Raw genomic sequence first — 27,739 nt, forward strand, 5'->3', positions numbered from 1 at the left:
TACTCTGACTAGCATTATAAACAAGTCAAGATTACATCTTAGATAATTTATCTTAAATGTATAAAAAGGGTCTTGCTTGCTGCATGTGCTCTCAGCGAGAAGGCGGCTTTAGATTGCGTCATGTGACGAGAGTTGCGCGGAAAGTCCTTATATGGAGCTGATTTGGGTGCTTATTGGTGGGGATTGTTAACTTATTAACTTAGGGCACTCCAAATTTATTAACATTAGAATGAAGTACAATTCATGTATGTACAAACGTTCTTGTGCATGTATAAATACGCAATAAATCCACGCAATTATTAGTGAATGAGACCCAGTTTCTTTTAATGCCAGTTTGTGGAGAGCAGCATTAAAGGTTATTTGATGATTGTTTGGCTGTGCTTTTATGTCTCATATCCAGGAGTGTGTGCATCCTCTTGCCTCAGGGAATGTGGATTCAGTCTCCATGCATGGGCCCAAAGTCTGCTGGAAACACTAGCTGGAAGTTCTTCGAGTCAGCAGGAGCCTGCAGAGACGTTTGGAGATGCCCAGCTGAGTGCGGAGGACACACTCTCCATAAAGCCTAATTATTATATCATGACAACTGTGGAGTTTGCTACAGGCAAGATTTCACTATTCAGACAACCTGGAGATAAGAAATTACAAACAGATTGGCTGGTAAAACACACGTTTGGCACCTTGATACCTCAGCTCATCATACTATCAGCATCATTACAATAATCATATTTTGAGAGATTGTTTGTTTGTATATTTTTCTATTGCAATGCACATAAAAATAACTCTAAAGTAGCCTAGATGATTTCGTCACTGTATGTCTTTGTTACATTGTGTGACTTTGTAAAATTGCTGTTTATTTTGATGTTTTATGTTAAAAGTCTTAATATGTCACTGCATACCATTCTCTTTTATGAAACATTAACGTTTACTTTATCTCAGTATGTGGCTCTAAATTCCATGTTCAGTTAATTTCAGAGTAAATTCTTCAGTATTAGGCTATACAGTATTATAATAAAATAAATGAATAATAAAGTTATTTTTAAAAGATAAAGGAACTGATTGCAAAACTATTTAGAAATTATTATTATATACATAATAATTAACACAATAACTCCATAAAACATAAAAAAAACCACAATTACTTTCTTTCTTGGACTTCTGATGGATGAACTTGCCACGGAAACTTTTTGGTGTTTTTTTTAATTTAATTTTAAAACAAAAACATTCTACAAACAACTTTGCAACAGCAAACATTTTACATTCATAAACGAGCAAACAATTGTCTAAGGGGGAAAAAAGAGATACAAAACTTCTACTCATAGAGAGATATTGAGAAAATTAAGCAAGAGTGAGCACTGAGGCATGCGGCTGTGTTAGGCATCAAGGCAGGAACAACGTGGAATCGATATAAAACTAAAAAAAAAAAAATATTATAAAAACCTCTGAAAACGCAGAGAAACAGATGGCACTGAACTGCTCAGAGGTAAAAACTCGCACCTACATCTGAAGAGACATTCTGTTCAATTCAGTGCAAAAAGATGGCAGATGTGTAGAAAAGGCTGTGAAGAGGTGGAAAAGGGTCCCTTGACACAATTACTTTCTTTCTTGGACTTCTGATGGATGAACTTGCCACGGAAACTTTTTGGTGTTTTTTTTATTTTATTTTAAAACAAAAACATTCTACAAACAACTTTGCAACAGCAAACATTTTACATTCATAAACGAGCAAACAATTGTCTTAGGGGGAAAAAAGAGATACAAAACTTCTACTCATAGAGAGATATTGAGAAAATTAAGCAAGAGTGAGCACTGAGGCATGCGGCTGTGTTAGGCATCAAGGCAGGAACAACGTGGAATCGATATAAAACTAAAAAAAAAAAAATATTATAAAAACCTCTGAAAACGCAGAGAAACAGATGGCACTGAACTGCTCAGAGGTAAAAACTCGCACCTACATCTGAAGAGACATTCTGTTCAATTCAGTGCAAAAAGATGGCAGATGTGTAGAAAAGGCTGTGAAGAGGTGGAAAAGGGTCCCTTGAAATTGATGCAGGTTTTTCTCTTGCCATTCAAATCTATGTCAATAGGTGGCAGTGCCTGCACTGTATGACAGCTCTACAATTTCATAATTACATGGGGAAGGGAGGGAGAGACATTTTGTTCTGATCTAATTTCAGCTTTAACTCAAACAAGTCTGTTAGAAGGTGAAGCTGATCTGAGATCTGTTCTGAAAATATATTTCATACACCAATACAGCTACATAGCTATACAGCCGAGTCAGACGTCACAGTTCATTTACTGCTACGTAAATTAAGAAGCCCCGTTTATTGAGATATCTATTCCGCTTGTTCATTTTAATTTCAATTTGTTCCTTCGGCTCGGTTTTTAGGCAGTACTTCATTACGTTGTGCTCTTAGGGCTTCCATAAATATATATCTATTAGTTTCGTTTAATAGAATTCTTGACAACTATTTACATACTAGACAAAAGGCAGCTAAACTAAGTAGTTTGTGGATGAACATAAATTTCCTTCATCTTTGAACCATCTAAAACACGTACCTGTGCACTACCGCATATAAAACAAGAACAGCGAGCATAAGTTTGAAATGCCTCCTTATCCTCGATTTTAATTCAACCTGTGGAAGCAGATACAAGCGTCCAAGAGATACTGACCGTGGTATTCTTTCAAGCTTTTCTTTATCTTTTCAGAACATAAACGACAACACCATTAGCTGGGAACATAAAATCCACAGCAAAGGACACGTTTTGTGATTCATATAACAAGAAATGATGTGTCTGTAGTAGCCGACACACTCGGGGTAAATGAAGAAATGCCTTAGCCACAGAAACCTATATGAAGATGGCACTAAATCTGCTTGTGAAAGGACCAGAAGGATTTGTCTGTTGAACATCTCAGTCACACCACCTGAAAGGCGCGATAAATTCTTCAGGAACACTTACTGTAGGTGAATATTGGTAACGGGTATAAATAATACGTAATTACACAAAACAAATAAATACATCACTTATTTAAATATAAATAAGGAAAACGGAGGTCGAGAAGGTTGAAAAACATCTCATCCTCGCACCAAACAGATGAAGAAGGGTCATTTGTGGGGGAAAAAAATTAAATTTAAATCACCTTTCAGACTGGCAAAATTCAGGGTCAGCCTGACTACAAGATATTCTGGAATATCCAAAGAAAAAAAAAATCATGTTCTGAACTTCAAATGAAACCCTAAACTGCTGACATACGTCTGAAATCCAAAACTCAACCTGAACCAAGTTCTAAACTCATCTTGAAGCATATTTGTTCATTTGTAACCGAGTTTAACAAGGTTTGTAGCCAAGAACAGAAGTGATTCACTGCAGAAATATGACTACATGTAGTGTGAAGCTTGTGAACATCTTCCGTTTGTGCCTGTCAGTACTAAATACACTTGTTTTAGTTTGAACATTTGGCGTAACCAAAGGTTTAATGACATCTATATGTAGGCTTTGGACCAACCTGTAGTTTAAAAGCCTGAGGCCAGTGCATCAAGTAACACTACAATGCACGGTTGAGAGGGAACACATCGCCCTCTGCTGCTAGCCAGTGTAAATCCTCAAAAAAGGTCCAGTGTTGGCTTCTAAACTCAACGTGGGCGCTACAGAGAGGTGATTCTCCAATGTCTCTGTAACAGGACATCAAGTTCATGCAATGAGACCCACAGACCCACTGGGGAGAAATCAAAGCGAATTTACACCTCTCCATTGCTTAGTTCTTGTACTCAACAAATATCTTGCAGTCTTGAAGAAACATCACTCAAATTTGTAGAAGCCTCGTTCAACAGCCTTGGAGGCAATGTGTTCTGCTGAATACCGCTGGTCCAGGTCTAGCAGAGCCTGTAGTAACGTGTTGATGTTTGCCCGCAGGCCCTCTTTTTGCATCCAAACCCGCAGTAGGTCGTAGACTTTGTCCACAGGGTGCTGCGTTTCGGCCACCTTGATGGCGTTGTCGCTCACGCCAATGCTACGGAAAAACTTGTTGTGGTACCGCACATCCAGGGTGTCAAACAGGTCGAAACTCTTGCTTAGAGACTCCTCCTCACCTATTAAATCAGAGCAATAAGACTTCAGAACATGTCTTATGGCCCTTTTAGAATATGAACTTGAAACGAACCAATTATATTAATGAAAAGGGTGCATTCTGTACTTGTAATTAGGGTTAGGATTAATTCAAATGCAGAATTTATATTTATTTTCTTTATTTTAAATACTACCATTTCACAAGGATGCATAAATTCATCAAAAGTTACACTCATGCCATTTATTTAACATTTTCCATTTCAAATAAATGCTGTTCTTTTGAACCTTTTATTTAAAAGAATCCTGAAAAACAGATTACAGTTTCTACAAAAATTAAGCAGCGCAACAGTTTTCAATGCTGATATTATTGTTTCTTGAGCAACAAATCAGCATGTTAGATGACTTCTGACATATCATGTGACCCTGAAGACTGGAGTAATGGCTGCTGAAAATTCAGCTTTAACATTGCAGGAATAAATGACATTTTAAAATATAAACCTGCTATTTGAAATTGTAATAATATTTCACAATATTACTGTTTTTATTGTATTTTTGATCAAACAAATGCAACAAATTTTTTTATCTGACCAACCCAAAACCATTTGAATGGTATCTTATTTTTATTTTTTATCTTTTTAAAATTTTTCTTTCAGTTCCATTATTGTTTTTTGAACATTTGTGCACTTAAGAAAAACAGAAAGAAAATAGACAACACATCTTTCTATTGCACTCTGCTAATTCATCTTTTTACAAAAGAGTCCAAACTCATAAACTGAAACACTGATGTCTGGTGATGCCTGAATTACCATCTGACCCGGTTATTGAACCTTTAAAGTCACATTTACTCAATATAAACCAAGAAATGTAGTTATGTATTCTCCAAATACTGTGTCTGAGAGAATAATATCTTACCAATTAAAGGAACAAGTCTTCTGGGAGGACCATCATCCTATATATATATAAAAAAAATCAGGTTTAGCAATGTTGTGAATTTACTTAATTTTTTAGTAAATAAAGATTTCTGCTTGGGAACTTTGATCTTTCCACACATTTGAAGGCACTATCTTGTAATTTCACTGCATTTCGATGGTTAATGACTGTGTGATTGATCCCAATTCTTACTAACCCGTGCCCATGGCTCTGTAACTGTCTCCGTCTGTCTCGGGGCTGGGGGACTCGATCGTGGTGATTCCTCGTTGTAGACTGCAGGAGGGAGGGCAGATAGACTGGTTTGGGAAGAGCTGGTAGTGTTTGGCAAGCTGTCGCCCAATCCCCGGTCCTCATCTTCCACTGGTATGCTCTTGGTGCATGTTTCCTGCGTTTCTTGCGTCAACAAGGGGCGGGACTCTGGGCGTTGCCCCTCTTCCCTCTCTAATCCAGCATTGTGGCTGTTCTCTTGGTCCTCTTCTGATCTTGAACGCTCATCCTAAGTGATGTCAAGAACAACAAAAATTTATTCAAACTTTAATTTAAAGTAAATAATTTAATCAAAATGTTTTTTTTTTTATTGTATAATTTATATAATATAATTATATTATTTATTTTATATGATTTAATTAATAAAATAATTTAATATTTATTATATTATATATATTATATATATATTTAATATATTTTTTATTTTTAAATGTTAAATGAAAGTTTATTTGCAGGCTGCATCAGAATAATATTAACCTAATTCATCGAATGAATCAAAATAATGCATAAAAAGCCAACAAACACTTACAATAGGAACCTTCACTTCTTTACAATCACCAGCAGGGTCTGAAATAAAGTTGATAGCAAATAGGTCCATAAAAAATATGTATTTAAAGCAGTTTCAATAGAAGTACATTTGATTTTCCACTCTGCAGATCTATGCCATAATACTATGAAGGCATTAATTGTTGTACAATGTGTTATGAATGTTTTTAAATGTCTTCAAATTTCTTATACATATATGTGACCCTGGACAACAAAACCAGTCATAAGGGTCAATTTTTTTAAATTGAGATTTATCTCAATTTCATTTATCATCTGACGGCTGAATAAATAAGCTTTCCATTGATGTATGTATAGAACAATATTTGGCCGAGATACAACTATTTGAAAATCTGGAATCTGAGGGTGCAAAAAAAATCGAAATATTGAGAAAATCGCCTTTAAAGTTGTCATATTGCTAATCAAAAAATACGTTTTGATATTTTTATGGTAGGAAATTCACAAAATATCTTCATGGAACATGATCTTTACTTATTGTCCTAATGATTTTTGGCATAAAAGAAAAATCAATCATTTTGACTCATACAATGTATTTTTGGCTATTGCTACAAATATATCCCAGCGACTTAAGACTAAAGTTTTGTGGTCCAGGGTCACATATAACAACCGACACTGCAGTGTTATTAAATACAAGGATTAAAAAATTATTTTTAACATACCGCTTAGTCGACGTTGGCGTCTCTTATGGAGGAAAAACATTCCAGCTGCAATTACTACAATCAGCAGTACTAAAACTGGTATACCAACTGCTGAAAAAACAAAGAAGATTAAATTAAATATTCCCTTGTGTTCATGATTACATGATACAGTGTTATTAATGTCACTTACTTTCTCATTTCAAGTTAATTTTGGATTTTCGTTTGCATATGCTTGCCTTACCTGTAGCAACAGTGTTATTTGATGCCGAAGGCTTGTCCGTTGGACCTTCTGGCGGAGGAGCGTTTCGCTTCCTGCACTTTGTATTGGATGTCGCAGTGCAGCGGCTCACTTCTTCCTCATCAGCTTTGCACCTGCAAAACCACAGTCAAAAATATGCCTTTTAGAAAAGGTGTGAAGCCAAAGGCCTAAAATAGGAGTCTTTAAATGATTGTCATTATGAATAGAATAGTAATAGCCTCAGGGGTTAAAGGTGGAGAGAGTAAATCAGTGGGAAAGGGATCTGACTCATTGGATGTGGAGATCTAAAGCAGAGGCTGGGCTGAAAGGTTAAGAGAATAGAAGGTGAGAGCGTCAGAGCTGTCTGCTTTCATCTGGGTGTTGTGCTGCAGATCAGAGGTCAAATGGGAAGAGCATGTTCCAGAGGGAAGGAGGAACTCACTTGGCGCATTTCTTGCACACTTCACAGGGCTCGTCCGGCAGGCAGAAGGTACCGGGTTTGCATTCACACTTGGTGTTGCTTGCTCTGGTGCATTCTGTAACCATGATCTGATCTGTGAGAGGAGGAAGAGAAGCAAAAACCAGGGAGGGAAGGATGAAGAAATCAGAACAAGTGGGAGAGAAGCAATGGACCTAATGGTTTTTGCCTCAGCAAACAGTTCAAATGCATGGAACACATATGAATGTTGGATCAATCCAGATTTGATTCAGATTCAGAGAGAATGATTTAGTGTCTATCTGTTACTACTAACATTTGCCTCTGAGAACAGCTGGAAAAGAAAGGAAGTCTTAAACACACATCAGAAGGGTGAACTGAATGATTGCATCAATCTAGATGCTAAGAGAATAATCCAGAGCTAGATTTAATCCAGATCTAGAAAGAAGAAGAAAAAGATTCTATATATATTACCGTTACAACTAGCACCTGTTTCAGAGAAAATACTAATGTCTGTTAATGTCGGATAGATGCAGATCATATTCTAGATTTAATCCAAATTTAGAATAATAATACATTTATTAGTATGCATTTTAAAACTAATATCTGCGTCAGAAGACCGTAAAAGTGCACCTCTACAAGGTAAAAAGAATTATATGCATTTCAGATAAATCCAGATCCTGATCCAGATTCAATCCAAATTTAGATAAAAACAAGATTCACAGTATTATTGTTACAACTAATCTCTAAGAAGACAGCTGAAATGCACATCTGCAGGGTAAAATTAGATATTTACATTTTGGATAAATCCAGATCCTGATCCTGATTCAGTCCAAAATTAGATTAAAAAATGATTCAGTGTTTAAATTAATGATTGGTCAATTTTCAGTCAATACAGATCCGATTGAAGTCCAGAATCAGATTCACTTGACATTCAGTACAACAAATATCTGCCTCAGAGAATGCAGATACTGCATGGAAAGAACTGCATGGAAAGTCTTAATCAACACACGCTCGTGACTCAGCAAGCAGAAGGGCTAACCTGGGAGTGATTAATTGCGCAAAATTGATACCGAACAAGACGCCACATGATACAGGCACGCCCTGCATCATCCTAAAACACACGCATGCACACAAACCCGGACAAGAGACACAAAGGTGCGCATAAACTAGAGGATAGATCAGTCATTCATACACACACAATTGGCTAGTGAAAGAACACAGGAGTGGGGCCACACCCGGGACGTGTAACATTAGGAGATCAGATTTCTAGGAGCGAGGTGTCCAGCACAGGAAACACTAGACTCAGCTCTATTCACGGGGCCTGCTTATGTCCCTGTCCTCTTGAGAATCCTATGGGAGGCTCATTGTCTAAACGGGCGAGCGAGATTTTGTTTATACGAATATGTAGTGTTTACAACAGAGTTTGGATCTGAACAAGCAGTAGGGTCTTGTGGGAAAGAATGTTTAGGTAAATCAAATGATTTAATAAACAGTAAAATGTGGCTGTCCAATCAAAATAAACAGCACTTTAATGGATGGCTTTGATTTCATAGGAACCAGAGACGGACTAAATAGCTTTGCAGAAGAATGGGCTGTCACAGCGGAGCTTTCTGCGATGGGTTCAACGTGCTTTAGATGTTCCGTCTCACTTGGAGATCACAGTATGCCGCACATTTTTCCATACTGTACAAAAGGCGAGCCTGAATTTCCAAAAGCAAATAATTCTGATGCCAGTACAGTTTTATATCATCTCTGAGATTTTTTTTTGTTTTCTTCTAATTTATGTTTTCCGACAGCAGATTCAGAAGTTAATTGTTTGTTCAGTAGTCACCAGCGATGGGTTGCGTTGCTGCCTTCCCAGCACGCCAAGGACCATGTGTGTTCCATTATTCATTCGAGATGTATAAATGTTACATTCCTGAGTGCTCTGCTTCTCTAGAGAGTCAGTGCAGACTACAGATGGCTGTCTACTGGAAAACTCAACAATCAATTACAAAAGCAGAAGGTTGAGATTTCTGCACCTCCAAGTGCCAGTCACAGGCCTGACTCATAAACACCTACTTTAAACAACTATAAGAGAAAGATCTGGCCTTGCCTTTTACAAACATCTAATTGTGATATTGACTAAATGGCTGGTTTGGAGAGGAAAGTGGAGATTGTTACCTCTGTGGCACTGGCTGCACTGCAGACACTGATCCATGCCTGTGGGGTGTTCGGCATACGTGCCCTTCTCACATGGAGCGCAAATGCCCTTCTCCTGGTCACTGCTACACTTTTGTTTCACATAAGTGCCTGTGAATTTAAAACACAATGTGACAGACATTAGATCTCAAGAGATTGTATTTGGAGAAAAAAAGCAGAATAGGAACAAGTTTGTTTTTAGAATCAAACTCATTTAAAATAACTGTATAATTAAGACCACAGAATGCAACATTTGGCCAAAGATTTTTCTTAGTATATATGCTGACACCAATGATCTAGTATTAAAATATTAATTAGCATTACTCGAATTAAAAATGCATTAAGTAAAGTGCCTTTTAAGTAACCTTCCCCCCCACCAAAAAAAAGACCACAGAATACAACATTTAGTCGAAGATGTTTTATGCAATTTTGAGACCTGTTTAAAATACATGCCATATATTAAAATGTTTTTTCTTGGTATATATTCTGACACCAATGATCTAGTATTAAATGATTAATAATTAGCATTTCTCATATGAAAAAAGTGCCTTTTAACTTAAGTAACCATCCCTTCAAGAATCTATTTTTAAGTGTATTCATGCCATTATTTTTCATAAAAAATTGCTTGTTTTATAATATATATTAAATTCTCTCATATCTTTTGTTTTATATGGTTTTACCTTGGTAATGAGAAACCATCCTGTGATTATCATGGGCTTATTAGACAAACACTAAAAAATAATAAGTTTTATTACACTCCACATATTCTCACTGTAATTCCCAATACTATATTTCCAAACTGTATATTTTGTGTTTAATTCCCATCAGGCGGTTTGGTGATTTAAGCTGCTCTTCATGTTTGCAGAGCTCTTCATGTCTCCATTCCTCTCATTCTGGATCTCCAAACACCTCCTTCAACACAAACCTTACAATACCTCTCAACAGACACATCTCTATGGTGAACCAGTTTTAAAAATAAGAATGCCGAGTTTTAAGTTAATGAAGACTGTTCTGTAAAATAACCATTTTGTTTCTGTTCAAATTTTCATCAGAGAACAATACTCTTAATAGCAACACTGACAGATGTTTGTCAGCGCCTAATCAACATAGCCTGGAAAGCAATTTTAAACATCTTGAAAACCAGTGTATGCTTTAATTTACTTTAAAATCTTTGCGTTGAGCGAGTTGAATCATTTGTGTTTACAATACTGGCCTTTACAAGGGAAGTTCTCACGGTTTGACAGCAACGTCAGAGATGGATCTTCACTGCAACTTACCAGCTTCACAGTTCTTGCAGCAGAAGTTGATGTGAGGGTATTCCTGGTTCTCCACGCAGTTCAGCTGTCTGGCTGTGCGGTTCTGGAGGTCTCCTGCAAACCCAAGCTCTGCCGCTCCATGACCCACATGAATCAAAGCAACGATTATAGGGACCTAGAAAATGAGAGAGATTTTTCAATGTGCATTCATGATGCCTTGCATTCATGTATCCCAGTTGGTACTTGGAAATATTTTGGTTTTGCTTGGTTAGATCTGAAAAACAGAAATTATAACTTAAATATTCAAAATAAAAATATAATTACTATTTTAGAAAATATTACGATTAGGTTTGTTAGTAGATTAATATATTTATCATATTGAATGCATTTTGTAAACGCATTGATGATGAGTTATTCAAAAAAATAAAAAATTTAATTTGAAATACCGTTAAATGAAACCACTACAGTTGTAAGCACTTCAGACAGCAGATGCCTTTACTCATCTTCTTGTTAACATTATTACAAACATCACAGGAATAAAGAATAAAGTTTCATCTGAATTTCATTCATAAATTAATTTACTGCCGTTGCTGCTAATGAATAGGGATTTGAGCTTTACTTATGGGGCTGTGTGGAGGCACACAAGAAAAAAAAAAAAGTCTGGGAAGAACAGCAGATAAGAAGTTTCTTCAAGAGAAATACCAGTTTTATACTTTCACACGGCTGCAGTCATGCTCTTTCACACACATTTAGCCTTTCTTTCTCAGTTCCAGAGGCAAACAGAGAGGTAATCGGAGTTCTCATAGCTGACCTTGTGTGAGCAATCTAGCATTTAATTCAAACCATCTGATGTGCACATCTGCAGAGCAAAGCAAATTAACAGAGCAGGAGAGAGTCTTTCCCTGGACCAGAACAAAACAACCTGCCCTGACAAAACGCACATACACAGAACTCTAAATGTGCTGTGGGATCCATGGAAATAGCAGTAAACGCCTAAAAAACAATTTCTTAAATGGTGGGAAGAAAGTAAGTTTTGACAAGGTCACCGACAACAGTGCGAAACAATGCTAAATGCAAATATAAAGCAACTAATCATATAATTATACATATTTAGGCATGTCAACTTATAAAGGGGAAAACAAAACAAGTCCAATAAAATTTGTAATTGACAACAAAGGCATGCAAATAAACTCAACAGTAATTCATCTGTCATTTGGACATAATTCTTATGATTCATTAGTTTAATTAACCACTCAAAAAAAAACTCTAGTTTGAATCAGTTTGTTGAATCCATTGAATAAACTACATCAGTGGTGGTTACTGAATCAATTTGACTCAATTGATACTCTTTTGTACTTTGAGTTTCATTTCAATCAGTTTTTGTTACCATTAAAGGCTTACCATGTCAATGCATATTTAAAACTGCACATGTACAACATATTTTAATAAGCATGTGTTATATATGCTGCCCTGTAGCAAAACTGCATGGTAATTTTAAACTCTTAAAGGTACAGTAGTAAAAACAGTCTGTTGAATTGGACATAGTCTGTGGAAAATGGTCATGTAAAACTAAATTATGACTGTTTTGGTGCAAGAAACCTTGACTGATATTATAAGTGGACTTTAAGGGGGAAATGCTACAAAAGCGCTTCTTTTTAACATCAAATACGGCACTATAAACAAATGTTCCCAATGCTGGTCAATGGCCAGTCAGTTCGGTATCTCTGTCTTTTTGTCTCAGAGGATAATGGGAAATGTAGGCCGTTAGATGGAGCCGGTGGAGTCGAGTTGCCACTGAGGTGTATGGCGGTGGTGTTGCGTGTCTGGGAGAATGTGGGTCATTTGAAGTGGTGGCTCTAAAGTGTGTTGTTTAGCCGTAAATGAGGCCTTCTCATTGTGACATGCTGAAAAGAGGGAGAAGAAAGAAGGGGTGCCTCAGGGACCGAGTAAAGTGCTCGTCTGAAGTAGACCCCTGCTCCTCATGCATAGTCCATACAGAGCTGCTGTTGACTCCCTCACACACACATCTCTGTCTGCTCACAACGACCCCCAAATATCTCTTCTTTTCTCTCATTTGACTTACACACGCACATACACATACAAAGAAAAAATGAAAAGCAACCACCCTATCACACTCCTTTTCCTCTTAAACACACACACATATAAAGAACAACCCTTGCCTCTACTTCTCTCTATCTCCCACACACATTGGCCTTCTTTGAACATGTCTGTTAGACACTCATTCACCATATGGATGTGCTCTGATACATACACACACACACACACACACACACACACACACACACACACACACACACACACACACACACACACACACACACACACACATTCCCACATTTCTCTTTTATCTTGAACACTTTGCATTTAACTGAAACTTCACAGCTCTATCTGGAGAGTAGGGTTGTGCTGCTTTTCTCAGTAGTAAAACATAATATAATACGTCATTTAAAACTGCTAAATTTGATCAGATAGTATTTAAAGATGGTAAACTTGTAAAATCACAGCTTGATGTACAAATCTTTTAGGACACCGGTTTTGCTTTATGATGCTGGTTGGACATTTGCACAAAAGTGAAATAATGAAACCAAACACTGAACTATTTTAATATGCAAACGGTTACGATTGGCCAACCATTGTTTCTCAGGGCAGGCCAAGTTGATGAATTCTAAATGGTTGTTGATATATAAATATGGGAGTTTGCATGTTAATATGCCCATAAATATGCAGGATGTGACATAATCATGCTGAATTCTGAATGACCTATTTTTGTAGCTGTGTTTGCAACAGAATAATGCACTGAGCACTGTATATTATTTGTGAAAATTGTAAATGAAACAGTACAGATTCTAATAGCATGCTTCATGTTGTCTCAAATGATGACACTGAACATTTAAAATTACAATTTTTAAAAGTCTTTTTGAAATTAAAACATTAATTGAAGACCATTCGAATAAAGAGTCAATAAAAATTATAATACATTTTTAAAGACGTTACTTATGCTCATTAAGGCTGTTTATTTGATCACAAAAACCGTAAAGTTTTAAATATTATTACAATTTAAAATATATTTCAATACATTTTAAAATGTCATTTATTCTTGTGATTGCAAAGCTATATTACAAATTTGCCATTACTCCACATGATCCTTCAAAAACTATTCTAATATGCTTATTTGGTGCTCAAGACACATTTCTTATTAATATCAATGTTGAAAACAGCTGCTTTCTTTTTTGGAAACCATCATACTTTTTTCAGGATTCTTGAATAAAAAGAAAGTTCAAGAGAATTTATTTGAAACGGAAATCTTTTATAATATTTTTAAATGTATTTGCGGTTACTTTAGATCAATTGAATACATGTTCATATTGTATTAAAAAATATATTTTTTAATGGTAGTGTATCAAGTTGAGTGCATTGCATTGTGGGACTATCCCATGCAGTATATACTTATATACTATTTTTTTTGCAAATCTGAGCATTCTATGCATGCTGCATAGCAAAAGTAGCATGCTATTCAGTAGCCTTTGATTCCATGTGCCTTTCACTGTTTTTAGTCAATAAGTTAAGCTACATTGCTAGTGACAAACTGCAACAGCAAAACCTCAAATGTTGACAGTGTAATATTATGTACTAATATTTGTAGAATAGCAACAGGGTTTCCAAAACAGAAGAGCAATCAGAGAAGACATACCGCAGAGGAGAACAGCAGAATGCTTCTTGTAAACTAGTATCAAATAGAGCCGAACAGCTGCGTTAAGACACCACAGAGGACCAGGGGTATTAAGAGAATATGGTGATATGTGCTATAGTGTGCAACACAACCAGTGAAACGAGGTTCTCAACAAATACCGCATTGTCCAAGCCGCAGATTTGAACGCTAATCCATCTTTTATAGCTGAAATATCACAACGGCCACAGTAAATCAACTCAAAAACAGAGCAGAGACTCAATTCGGGGTTGGAGATGCAATGTTTGGAACTCGGAGGAGGGTACAATGGTCTTCTTGTTGGAAGACGGACTGAGTCTATCAGCCTCCAGGGAAATCGAGATGCCATCGAGTGTCCACACAGACAGTAAATCCACTCGAGACAATGAAATGAGTGCAGGCGAACCGAATGCATGTGTGAGAGTTTCTTGAGCGAGTATGTCTGTGTGTGTGTGTGTTGGAGGGAAGTCTGAGACAAACTTTGGCTCCAGTGGAGCTCTCTGGATGTCAGCCATGCCTTGTTGTTCTAAGGGAGTTTCCTGGATTGAGCAGAGCTGTCGAGCCACACTCTCTCCGCGCTCACGTCAGATTTTCCACAGACGTTCACATGCACACGCACGCACAATCACACCATTTAGACAGCCGCCGGGAGGTGGGGTCAGAGAGCGACGGCTATGGAGTGCTGGAGGAATTTGAAAAGAAAAGAAGAAGGGGGACAGATACAATAGACGGAGTGTGAGAAGCCCAGAAATGGCGCAAAACGTAGGGCAGGCGCATGGGAAGGCATGGCGGAGAGGAACGACGAGTGAAAGAAGAGTCTTGACTCCAAACGGACACACTGAAACCATTCAGACGAGTGGAACATTAAAAGTCACACTAATGAGCTACAGTACTCGCTCTTTTACACCCAAACACACACACACATACCGCAAAGACTGAATTTTCCCAGACGGGATGAAAAGCACACATATCAGTTGCTGCAGCCTGAAAAATTAGTAGCTGCATTAATGTCCGACACCTGTTCCGGACCCCCTTGGCACATACAAACCCATCTGGGTCAAAGTTAGCTGATTTACCAATGACATCACCCACCAATGACAGTGGAGCCTGTCTGACAGACATCTATGCCAAGCGCTCGTTAAAAAGCAGTCAAACTTTTTCCTGACTGCGTTTGTGTGTGTGAATGCTATGGAAACACCATGTCTCCATGGCGACACGTCTGATCCCAGGACAGGTGGTGTGTTTTTTTTTCTTTGGAGAGGCACGGATGGGAAGGTTGTGGGGGCAGTGACATCACTTCCTGTGTCTGCACATTCCAGATCTGGTGAATCACTGGATACCAAAGCTACACTAGAACCAACTTGTAAGCTTTCTTGCTGACAGCTCATAGTGAAACTATTAACAAACAAGGAACATTAAACGTCATGACATGACTTGCTGGAATGAGAAAAAAAAATGTTTTGATGCGCTTCTGCAATTATAGCCACACCTTTTGAAGATTTTAGTAAAAAAAACAGCGACTTCCTGATGCTTATACCTCAAAACAATCTTATTTAAAAAAAAAAATTCTGCTTGTTTACATTAATTTTCATTGGCCCTGACGCCATGTCTCCATGGCGACACGTCTGATCCCAGGACAGGTGGTGTGTTTTTTTTCTTTGGAGAGGCACGGATGGGAAGGTTGTGGGGGCAGTGACATCACTTCCTGTGTCTGCACATTCCAGATCTGGTGAATCACTGGATACCAAAGCTACACTAGAACCAACTTGTAAGCTTTCTTGCTGACAGCTCATAGTGAAACTATTAACAAACAAGGAACATTAAACGTCATGACATGACTTGCTGGAATGAGAAAAAAAAATGTTTTGATGCGCTTCTGCAATTATAGCCACACCTTTAGAAGATTTTAGTAAAAAATGAAAAATGCTGACCCTATTGTGCAAGTCACAGTTTCATAAACCGACCAGAACTCACTTAAACTGGCCTTATTTTTGAGCCCTAAAAAAAGTTTCCTTGGTAAAAATAATTTAAAATTAATCAAAGCTGTCAGATCATATACTTACAAAATATATAAACTTATATTACATACATAAAGTCATGCTTATTTCACTGGATTTTGTGATACAAACATCCAGAAGACATTAGCACTCAAATATATACAATTTAACTACAATCTAATCCTTTCTGAATAATTACATGAAAAGACAAATCTTATGCTAATAATTGTAACTCAAATGTTGTTTAGAAAACTAATCTCGTCTGAAAAATGCTTTTGTGGACCGGTGGTCTGGCTTTTATTAGCCATGCGCTGCTAAATGTGAACTATTGTCTCTATTATCAGTGCTTCAAGACTATCCAGATAAACCACTGGTGAACCATGACAAAAGCGTCTCAGTAGCGGAGGGACGCGGGTCACCCGGTAGGCATGACCGGTTAGAACTAAGATAAGACCAGAACAAACTCAACGCAAAATGGCTTCCGGCTTTCCCAGGCAATTCATTTATACAGGAGGAAACAGCACCAAAATCTGGTTCAGACTTCAAGGTCTGCGCTTGGTTCAAATCGAACTTGTGCATTTCAGTTATATCACAGAACATCCTCTAGCAGGAAACGCTCACTCACTCACACTCACACACACTCACACACACACACACACACACACACACACACACACACACACAGCGTCCAGACAGCCTGCGGTAGGGTTTGGGGGTTTGGAGGTGGTCAGGACGTAGACCAGCATGGTAACCTTAACCTCCAAGATGAGAGTCATCCAAACCCGCAATCACTTTGCTCTGGCAGCTCACCAGCGTGGCGCGTTCGGAACGGAGGGGACGCACGCCACACACACACACACACACACACAGCGTCCAGACAGCCTGCGGTAGGGTTTGGCCTGGAATAGGTGGTCAGGACGTAGACCAGCATGGTAACCTTAACCTCCAAGATGAGAGTCATCCAAACCCGCAATCACTTTGCTCTGGCAGCTCACCAGCGTGGCGCGTTCGGAACGGAGGGGACGCACGCCCTTTCCCTACTGTCTGTGTGAATAATTGATGAATATGCAAGGAATGACTGGTGAAGATGATAGGGAAAGAAAGTTGCAGTTCAAAAAATAGCAGTATCCCAGATATCAGAAAGAAAGTTTCATAACAGGTTGACCCTAAAACATGGGGGCTCCACACACACACACACACATATATATATATATATATATATATATATATATGATTATTGAATGAACGGCAGAGAAAGAATGAATGAGTTTTGTTTGACTGGCTGACCACCAAAGTAAACGTAACCGAGAGCAGTGGTCACACAAGAGCTCATGAATGAACTGGTTAATGCCAGTGGCGGCATACAATAAACAACCAGAGCAGACAACAGTTCAAAGAAACCTTTGGCCTGAAAGAAAGCGCTAAGTGTGCTGGCTTCCTTTGCTACAGTTAAACAATTGGGTTTACAATGCTCACTGCCAGCTCTAAACTATTAGCAGAGAACATGAAATCTTCATTGTTTAAAAGTACCTGTTTAAACATGTGGACTGGCAGCTGTACGTCTATCACTGTCACACACACACACACCGACACACACACTTCTGGCACAATCTTGGCTAGTTGACAATAGGGTCTCACAGGTTTTATTGTTTGGGGTTACAGTATGATAAGGCCATCAGTCATTGACGTTTGCCATGTGTGTGTACGTGCTCAATTAGGGCTACATCCGTACTATATGCTGTACAGTGCGTTTCATTATGTATGGTAATTGGAATTGACATTCGGGCAGGAGTTTTTTCCCCCTGTACTTAACAGATGATTTCTATCAGAGCTGTCGGTTAAGCGACGACACACCATTCTTCATTATTTCCAGCGGTCCGGAACAGGAAGCTTATGGAATCATGTGCCTCAAATTATCTGCAGATTCCTGTTTTTTATGCATTATACTGACAGGATGCACATGATGAACATGCTGCACAAGGATACAGGCTCGTCGAAAGAGGAGAATGATTGATATGGAAAGATTGGTTATATTTTATATTTTTGTCGTTTTAATGCAAAGCACAGAAATGTTGCAAACTTGAATTAAACGCATGGCACCTGCATGAACAATATATGCAATTTTCTATTTTTAAATAGATTCATTCCTGTGATGGTAAAGTGGAATTTTCAGAAGCCTTCAGCAGTCTTTCATGTCACATGATCCTTCAGAAATCAAGAACAATTTCTTATTATCATAAATGTTGAAAAATTTCTTTCGTGATTTTTTTTGATAAATAGAAAGTTTAAAAGAACAGCATTTATTTAAAATATAAATCTTTTGTAAGTCTTTTGTTATATAGATTTATTGTCACTTTAGATCTATTTAATGCATCCTTGCAGAAGAAAAACATAATTTGTTTTTAAAAATTATATTATATTTACTAAACAAAATTATACATTATATTTATTACAGTAATAATAAATATAGTATAATACAAAATAATATATAAATATATAGTTAATATGTTAACATTTTGTATTATCTATTATATTAAATTAAACTATATATTTATTAGTGTAATAATAAATATAGTATATAAAAAATTATATATATATATATCATGTATAATTTAGTTTATATATTTATTAGTGTAATATATATATATACACATTAATGGTATTTAAATATTAAATACTAATAATTAATACATTAATATTATTTTGCATCAAATCTGTGTACTAACTGTCATAGCACTGCTCCTACAAGGGGGAAAACTGTAAATCAGATGATTCAATGTAGCGATGTTTCACCTTTGTAATAAATTTACGGGAATGAGGTCATAAACACATACAGCTCTGCAACATTGCATACATTAACTGCCCTTTTGATGTCATACGCAAGTCACACACATACTGAAACTCGTGAACTCTACCTAAACCACAGAACATGTGCAATCACACACACACACACACACACACGCACACTAGCATCTTGGGTATGAGCATGTGAAAATCTGTAAATGACTCCTCTCGGGGAACACAGGAAACAGTCAGACAATGTGGAGGCTTCATTTGGTGTTCAGCATCATGCTGGGCCACAGAAAAACACACACACAGTCTTTAATGGGAGCAAACTCTATGAATTTTTGGTGACAACTAGCTGCACAATGATTTACCAAGCATCTAATCCTTCAAATAAAGCAATACATTCTCCTAAAAGTGTTAACGTCAAGTTTCGCAACTATTCCAGTTATACCATAACCCCAAACCACGTACTGAATGTTTTCGACCCGCACATTCTCAACCCTCCATCCAAACAAGTGTGATTTCTCCGTCCCATGGAGGTGATGAGGGGGGATTTGACCGAACCCTCAGCCTCAGAGATCAGGCGGGAGGTCTGCTGTCCTTAGTGTGCGTGGGAGGATATTAATAGCCCCAGAAAGCCACGACAGCACAGCCTTCCACATTTCAGATTTCCTGTGGATTTTCGGTCTTCTGTTAATAAAGAGCGCAGTGAATAGCGACCAGACAGGACTGTCCTAATCTCTTTCCTTTAAAAAGAGGAAGAGAGGGTGAGAGAGACAGACAGACAAAGACAATGAAAGCAAAAAAAGAATAAAAAAATAAAAAGTGATTTACAGTGCACTTCCTGTGTAAAACCACATCTGCGGTTCTGCACAATATACGAGGTACAACCGGTGAGATAAAGAGAAGTTCACACCAACTTGACTAAAAATGTGTCCATCCACATTAAAATGTCTGACTAACAGTTTAACTTCCAATTCACATTCCTTATTTCCTTCCCAAAAAATGTTTATGTTTTTGAATACCCTAGATAGCATGCTTCATGTCTTGCATTACTGGTTTGGGCTCCACAAGCAGAACATCTGAACTTATTTAATAACGTTATATATTCGATTTACCTAAATTGTGACGCATTTTCTTTTTTTGGCAAGTAGTGTAACTTCATTAGGTGGGACAAATGAGATAAGATGCCACAGAACGAGACAGAAAAGTTAAATCCTCCTAACAACAGCCAGAGTAAAATAACCTCTACCCATCCATGCCAAATTGAATTAAAGATTTACATTTCTTTGCAGCTCTTTCCATGGAAACCTTAGGAGGTAAATAGCTTGACTATGCGTCACAGATCAAAGTCTCATCCAATGAAAAGCTTTAAAGTCTGGATGACTCAGTGACTCTTCTCTTTGTTCGACAGCCCCATTGATTATCAAAAACAGGTTGAACAAGTTTCAAAAGGACTTTATTGGAGATCAACAATCACCTTTGCTCTTGTCAAGTACAGTAGTTAATCTTTAAACTACTGTATTGTTATCAAGGGAAAACATGCACCAATTACGTCAGCAATAATACAAACAACCTGGCATAAACAACCTGTATATTGAACAAATCGGAGACGAGATCAGTAGAGAGGTATATAAATTGTGTAAGATGGCATTTTAAGCTTGAAGAACATATTCCCATGACATTAGGCCAACTCCACACTGAGTTGCCTCACTCATTAGCTAGCCTCAGCTCACTGAGCTCACATCAGACAGAGGCTTTGTGCTGAATGCCTTTCCCATCACTCACACAAGCAGGAGGTTCAGTGCCGGACGCTGTTTTAAAAAAATTTTTTTTACGCTGAATGCATTCTTTGACCTATTCAAGGTGAACATTAATTCAGGCATCTGCAAATGTCAGCCCAAGTAATTCTAGAGATGTAAGGTCTTCAATTACACATGATTAAAATAAACAATTAATGATTTATTAAATGAAAATTAAGATAAACAAATAAGAATAAAGAAATCAAAAAATTTAATAAAATAAAAAGTGCAAAAAATATTGCATAGCCTCTCATTTAATACAAGTCAGTATATAAAAAAATAAAATTGAACAAATATACTGAAGTATATTTTAATGGCATTTTTAAAAAGCTGCATTCATACGAACTAAAAAAAATAAATAAATATTAAAAAATAAATAAATAAATAAAACAATTCTAAAAATTGTTTTAATGAAGCCTGTGCATATTTGCTCAGTGCTTTAGGCTAAAATCATTGTGAAAAAAAAATAAAAATAAGTCTCTTGATAAATATCAGTGAAAAAATAAGTATATATATATATATTTTAAATATATGATATATATAGAAATATATTTGATGAACGCATACTAAATAAAAAATAAAATATAGGTAATACATAGGTTACATAATTATTTAGCAAAAGCCTCTAATCAGAACGCCTGAGGAATATCAATATAGTGTTGTCATTTAGTGCTTTTGTCTATTTATAGAAACCTAAACAGTTGCTCTTTGCCCCCTGACATCAATACCAAGATAAGGTTTAACATTAATACTCCCATCCACACGGCAAATGCACATGGAAAACATCTGCAAGGTGTGACCAAGCTACAAACTGACACTATTATCCATTGTCTTAAGTGAGACATAACACCCTCATCTAATTTCCTACAAGCAAGCACACACCCTAATTCAAGCGTGTTTGCCACAGTGGCAAGTTACTCAATCTGTGATTTACCTGTGGATTCATGGGAGGAGAAGACATGAGAATAAAAGAGCGAGTGGGTGTTGTTTTCAAGGAGGAAGGATGGCCAATGACTGTTCAATTTTAAGTCGAACCGATGGGAAATTATTGTTTGAAGACACTGGATAGGGGGTACGTGTGAACACACACACACACACACACACACACACACACAGAAATGCACACTATTAGCGTTTTAACTGGAGTCAATGGGGTTGAATAGAAGGGTAGCTGAATAGCAGGCGCATTGTAATATATGTAACACATCTCTCGTTCAGTCACTGAATCTGGGTGCAGTGACCTGTAAGGTGTGGCCACCTTAGAAATAAATGAAACACTGACAAATGCCTCACCTTTCCTGGGACGAGCTAAATGGTCAATGAAATAAGCCTAACCACAAACCCACACGCTATCAAGACGCTTTCATTTCGACTGCAGATAATCTTTAATTTTTTTCTCCCACTACTTGAACTTTTTAAAGCCACACGACTTTAAGATATGTCACAAGGAGGATGAATAAGCTGCTAATTTTGCACATGATTTTATGACTCACAAAAACATATGATCTCTCTATTTAACATTAAGTTAAAATTTTTATGAATGTCTACATTTTAGGTCATGTAACCACCAAGTTTTCCACTATTTTTAAACAAGAGTTTGCCTTACTTATTCATTTTAAATGGTCCTATGCTATTTTCTTTTAAATAGGTAAAATACTTTTTAAACAATATAGTATATAAGTATTTAAAACTGCAATTAATATAAGCCAAATAAGTCAAAAAGGCAATAATATATATTGCGTATGTACGTATATGACTTATATTAATTGAGAGACTACAGAATATTTGCACTTTTAAAATCTTATAAATAATTTTTTTAAATATACAAAAAAATTTAAAATAAATAAAATCTACAAAAAATATATTATATTTTTTTAAATATATAATATATTTTTAAATATAATTGTTTTTAAGTTGCAAGTATAACAATTATTAAAGAATTAGCAAAATGCGGTTTAAAATCATTTTTGATGTGTAACATCAAATTGCATGAAAGTCAACATCCCTAAAGCATTTCATGTCAATTTTCATGTCAAACTAATTTCCCTCAGCATGACAAATAATGTATTAGCAGCATCATCACATCTACTATCATCAACATATGATTTTAGCCTAAAATCACTGTGCAAAAAATCTCTCTAATTTAATATAAAACAAAAACATATAAAATATACACATTTTAAACGTTTATAAAAGCTCCATGCACACGAATTACAAACTTTAAAAAAAAAATTGAACGGAGAGCTCCCTGAAGCATTTCATGTCAACTACTTATCAACATAACAACATCCTTGCATAATAGCTGTACAGCTTGAGAGCAGGATAAATGTGCTTCTCATCTTAGTATAAACACTTCTGGTCCTTGTTTATTGTGGGTAATCTACAGCATAGACTAAGAAACAGATACGGTACGATTTCTAAAACACACACAGGCTCCCACACATTCACATCATTCTGATTACTCTGATAATGAGCGGTGCATTTAATTGCATCACGCAAACTTCTCTCTTCCTGTCTCCTCGCAAATGTGGATTCTATAAACATCTGACGGTGGAAAGTGGCTTTAAAAGGCTCCTAACGAGCAGCGGGATGTCGACTGCGCTCTGGAGTCTTTCTTGTGGATCCGGAGGCATGTAGCACATGTCCTGTTTGGATTTCAGAGCCGCTCGGAGAGATACCGTGCACACTTCCTGTCCATGCCCACACCCTGGAGAGCACACTCCGATAACATCGAAGGAGTGTGAGAGGGCAAAAAACGTCAAGACGGGGGGAGAAAGAGAGAGAAATCTGTGCACAAAGTGAAAAGAAACAACATGTATCTGTTTGTGATCCTAAGTTATCCCACGCACAAAAGGAAGAAAATGGAAAGACTTCAAGAGCAGGGACCCCTGCTTCGATTGTATGCAAAATGTTTGTGACTGTGGGTGGAAAAAAAGTATACAAAGATCTGATTCCTGTCACTGCCATCTGTGTTGACAGGAAGTTTACAGTGGGAGCCGTACGCCTCCGTCCACCCCCTCCCCATCCGCTCTCACTGGCCCAGGAATGTTTGAGCTATGCAGACTGGCAAGGATGAGCTATCTTCATCTAGTAACCAGCCAACCAGAGCAGACCCATAACTTAGCAAAGTTTACAGCGTCCATAAACAGTTATGTTGCAAACAATCTCTGCCCTGTCATTTCAATAAACAAACATGGGCTTCGAAGTAGAGTGAGTTTACCTGGGACTTACGGGACAGAGAGGTTGTTGAGGTAATAGTTACTGTAAGATTACTAGTTAATATGGCCAACATTCCCTTTGATGATTTCATTATCTAATTTACTAATTAAACTGCTTCTTTATATGAGTATATCATTACATAATACATGCATTTACACAAAATACACTTAAATTCAATGCAAGAACCCTCCTGTGTTTTTCAATACGCTGCTTAATTGGAATGGTGTGATTTTAAGTTAAACATACACAGTGTGAGCCGAGCGTGGCTCTAGACTCTAGGGAAAGTTTTAAAGGTGAGTCTCGGCATTCAGTCAGTGAAGCGTTTTTATAGTGCCACTTTTGGCAGAGCAGAGCTGGAAAAACCAACAGAAGGGCAGTGAATGGCCCTTTCAACGTGGAATAAACGTAACACTGGCACTACTCTTCGAAAACTCTCACAAGGCAAGGTTCATAAGAGAAGAGAAGTCTGGGAACTGGTTTTCTAGCGGAAATGATCGATAATTGGTTCAGCTGATATTTTTAACCAATATTTCCACTCTACCAACCAATATGCTACTACTTGCTGGGCCTCTAAAATCAGCACCCAAAATAGTATTTGCAAAAATGTACTTATTTAATAATAACAGCCATTGATTCTTAAGTGAATAACATGCATCTTAATAAATACACATTTTAAATAAACGAAAATAAATGTATATCTATCTATATCGCAATTAATTTGAAATAAATAAATATATTACTACTATTTCTAATAATCAATATAATTATTATTAATTATAACATATTTATAATGCATATTTTTATTGTTGGAGCCTAATGATCATTTTACTCATTATTGTGTCAAAATTTCGAAATGAATAAGAAATCAAATCTGTATCGAAAACTATACATAGTTAGCCTGAAAAAGTAATATTGTTTAATCTCTGTAGTTAAAAACACACACATCTTGAAACACCACACATTATGCCTGTCTCAAAACCTAGCTAGACAGCACTTTTTGGCATTGCATTGAATGGCGGAAGTTGCCTAGGAAGGCAGCTCACTAAGTTTTGAGACTGTACAAGACTTATTTCTACAATGTCTTTCAAAACTACACATGACTTGTATTACTCATAAAGTGTGTATTAAAAGGTTTTCTGATATTAGTCATGAAATCAAAACTCAATATAAAAATATTGTTTAATCTCTGTAGTTAAAAAAAACACACATCTTGAAACACCACACGTTATGCCTGTCTCAAAACCTAGCTAGACAGCACTTTTTGGCATTGCATTGAATGGCGGAAGTTGCCTAGGAAGGCAGCTCACTAAGTTTTGAGACTGTACAAGACTTATTTCTACAATGTCTTTCAAAACTACACATGACTTGTATTACTCATAAAGTGTGTATTAAAAGGTTTTCTGATATTAGTCATGAAATCAAAACTCAATATAAAAACCTATTGTTTAATCTCTGTAGTTAAAAACACACACATCTTGAAACACCACACATTATGCCTGTCTCAAAACCTAGCTAGACAGCACTTTTTGGCATTGCATTGAATGGCGGAAGTTGCCTAGGAAGGCAGCTCACTAAGTTTTGAGACTGTACAAGACTTATTTCTACAATGTCTTTCAAAACTACACATGACTTGTATTACTCATAAAGTGTGTATTAAAAGGTTTTCTGATATTAGTCATGAAATCAAAACTCAATATAAAAACCTGACACCATGTTAATATTTGTAAATATTTTAGCGTTCTGAACCACAATAAAAAATATCAGCGGCCAGTATGGCCAGTTCAGGTTGTTCACTATCCACTTTCATTTATGCGATAATACAAGCCTTTCACATCAGATTAAAACAGAAAAATGACTAAATTGATCGAAATGTTATTAAAGAAAAAAAAAAAACAAGGGCACGTTTATAATAAAATACACTTGATGTGCATCGAAAAGCCTGATCGAGTAACGCATAATCATAAACACTGGCTTCTTAACATTCAAAGCGTTATGACTAACCACACCAGGAATTCACAGTCATATCCATGTTTGCGACAAACACAGATGAACAACCAAACTATCCAATACTCTGAAAAATATGCACTGTTTAACAAAACGACCCCCAACAATACCCGTGAGATTTCTTACCATGACTTTTATCGTTGTGGATTTATCCATCCTGTAAAGGACGGCGGGTTTTACCGACTTTTCCAACAACGTGTTGATTCTTTTACACTCCGGAAACAATGTTAACTATTAAAAAACACAAATCAAAGTAACGTACATCCAGTGTTTGACGGCCTGTCAGAACCGAATCATCCTCGGCTACTTTCTCGTGGAAACGCGCTTGGTGTAATGCGACGCTTCTCTTATTGTCAAGTTAAAAAAGTTAGACAGCGTTCGGTGACGTCAGTCTCACTGGCCAATCAGAGTGATGAACGCTCGACTAATGAAAGAGCCGTGATTTGTAGGTTGCTGTATTACTACTGGGTCATTCCTACAGTTCTGTGCCTTTCAAGTCTTTTAATACGAGCTATGACATTTGTGAGCTTATTTTAATGTTACATTTCAAACTACAATAATAACAATAGGCTTTAATAAAAAAGAAGACGAAAGAAGAAAACAAACAAATATAGCCTAGTTTCTGGCTCAGAGTGAAAAAGAATTAGACTGGGTTACAAATTCCTAGTCACTTTATACAACCTTACTCTGACAATTATACAGATTAGGCAAATGTAATCATCATAATCTTATTTTGTTTCCCCTCCTCTCACAAAAATAAAGTAAAAAGCCCCAAGTTTGCCACCGTGTAGGCAAGCAACGTTGAATTCAGGATGGTTTGCCACCCCCTCTACCTGAATAACCTATAAACTGTCATAATAAATGAACAATTTCCCTTAAAAGGACTTTGAAGAGGTGACAACATTGGAATTCTGATTTCAGCACAGAAGGCACAATCCTTCATGCCAAGCCTGTGATGCAATGCACAAGTATTGTGAAATCAGGCCCTCGTGACTGAATGATCACCACGTCATCTGTAAAGGTGCGCCTACAAAAAGAGATAAATGGCCTTCATTACAATGCTAACAAAACCAAGGCTCTTAAATGGATTCATATTGGAATGCTCAGTGTTATAGTGGAACAAAAGTGATGGGGTCTTTTGCTTAGATTACTGTCAGACTCATTGTGTGCAGCTTGTGATTTCACTCCAACAGACAAGCATGTAGGCTCAGAAAGCTATTTGTCTTAAAATATTAATTGTTATCTCATAGGTGCAATGAATCACCCTTTACACTCATAAACAATAACTATCCATCAAGGTTGTTAGGCACAATAACCTGTCTGTTTTATATCCACTGATGAAAACACCTTATGAGTAAAACAATTATGTAAATTTAATAAATCCAGTTTTGCAATCTTTCTCCCAAGGGCAGAACAGGTGGGTGCAATGGCATTTTCCAGTTAATTTTACTCCTATTGTTGGAAAAACTTCCTGAACTTAACATGTTATATGCATTTTCACATAGATTTGCAAGGGAAATCAGGTTTGGGATTGATGTACTACTTTGAAGAGCAAGGAAAAAGGATTGGGTTCGTCTGATTTGCATTCATGCATTTTATTCCTATATATACATATGGAATATATG

The 27,739-nt window shown here is 36.8% G+C and overlaps 1 protein-coding gene and 1 long non-coding RNA gene across 3 annotated transcripts; one reads left to right on the forward strand and one right to left on the reverse strand.

Annotated features, from left to right (window-relative positions):
* The first annotated feature begins 1,198 nt into the window (after positions 1-1,198).
* Positions 1,199-2,152, forward strand: LOC107595686 (uncharacterized). The gene is made up of 2 exons (XR_001610288.1): positions 1,199-1,566; positions 2,021-2,152. It is a non-coding gene; the product is annotated as an uncharacterized lncRNA (long non-coding RNA).
* LOC107595685 (uncharacterized) lies at positions 1,643-26,467 on the reverse strand. Of its 2 annotated transcripts, none has more exons than XM_016286177.1 (10): positions 26,241-26,467; positions 10,600-10,753; positions 9,305-9,433; positions 7,145-7,256; positions 6,706-6,836; positions 6,486-6,572; positions 5,792-5,829; positions 5,192-5,491; positions 4,978-5,014; positions 1,643-4,088 (listed from the first exon to the last, which is right to left on the reverse strand). In XM_016286177.1, the coding sequence occupies exons 1-10, from the start codon at positions 26,268-26,270 to the stop codon at positions 3,799-3,801; spliced, it is 1,308 nt and encodes a 435-aa protein (XP_016141663.1). In that variant the 5' UTR covers positions 26,271-26,467; the 3' UTR covers positions 1,643-3,798. The 2 variants fall into 2 exon arrangements, with proteins under 2 accessions (XP_016141663.1, XP_016141662.1); XM_016286176.1 differs by having other exon boundaries at positions 6,486-6,575; positions 26,241-26,466.
* Positions 26,468-27,739: the final 1,272 nt, after the last annotated feature.

The sequence above is a fragment of the Sinocyclocheilus grahami genome, unplaced genomic scaffold (assembly GCF_001515645.1).
Source record: "Sinocyclocheilus grahami isolate Dianchi unplaced genomic scaffold, SAMN03320097.WGS_v1.1 scaffold207.1, whole genome shotgun sequence".
NCBI classification, from domain to species: Eukaryota; Metazoa; Chordata; class Actinopteri; order Cypriniformes; family Cyprinidae; genus Sinocyclocheilus; species Sinocyclocheilus grahami.

What these genes read in the sequence shown, in the direction of transcription:
- LOC107595685 (XM_016286176.1), bottom strand. Translation starts at nt 26,270, where the DNA reads ATGGATAAATCCACAACGATAAAAGTCATG. An exon ending in CTGCAAGAACTGTGAAGCTG is followed by an intron (nt 9,434 to 10,599) that starts GTAAGTTGCAGT and finishes TTAAATTCACAG; the next exon opens with GCACTTATGTGAAACAAAAG. An exon ending in ACGCCAACGTCGACTAAGCG is followed by an intron (nt 5,830 to 6,485) that starts GTATGTTAAAAA and finishes ACTTTATTTCAG; the next exon opens with ACCCTGCTGGTGATTGTAAA.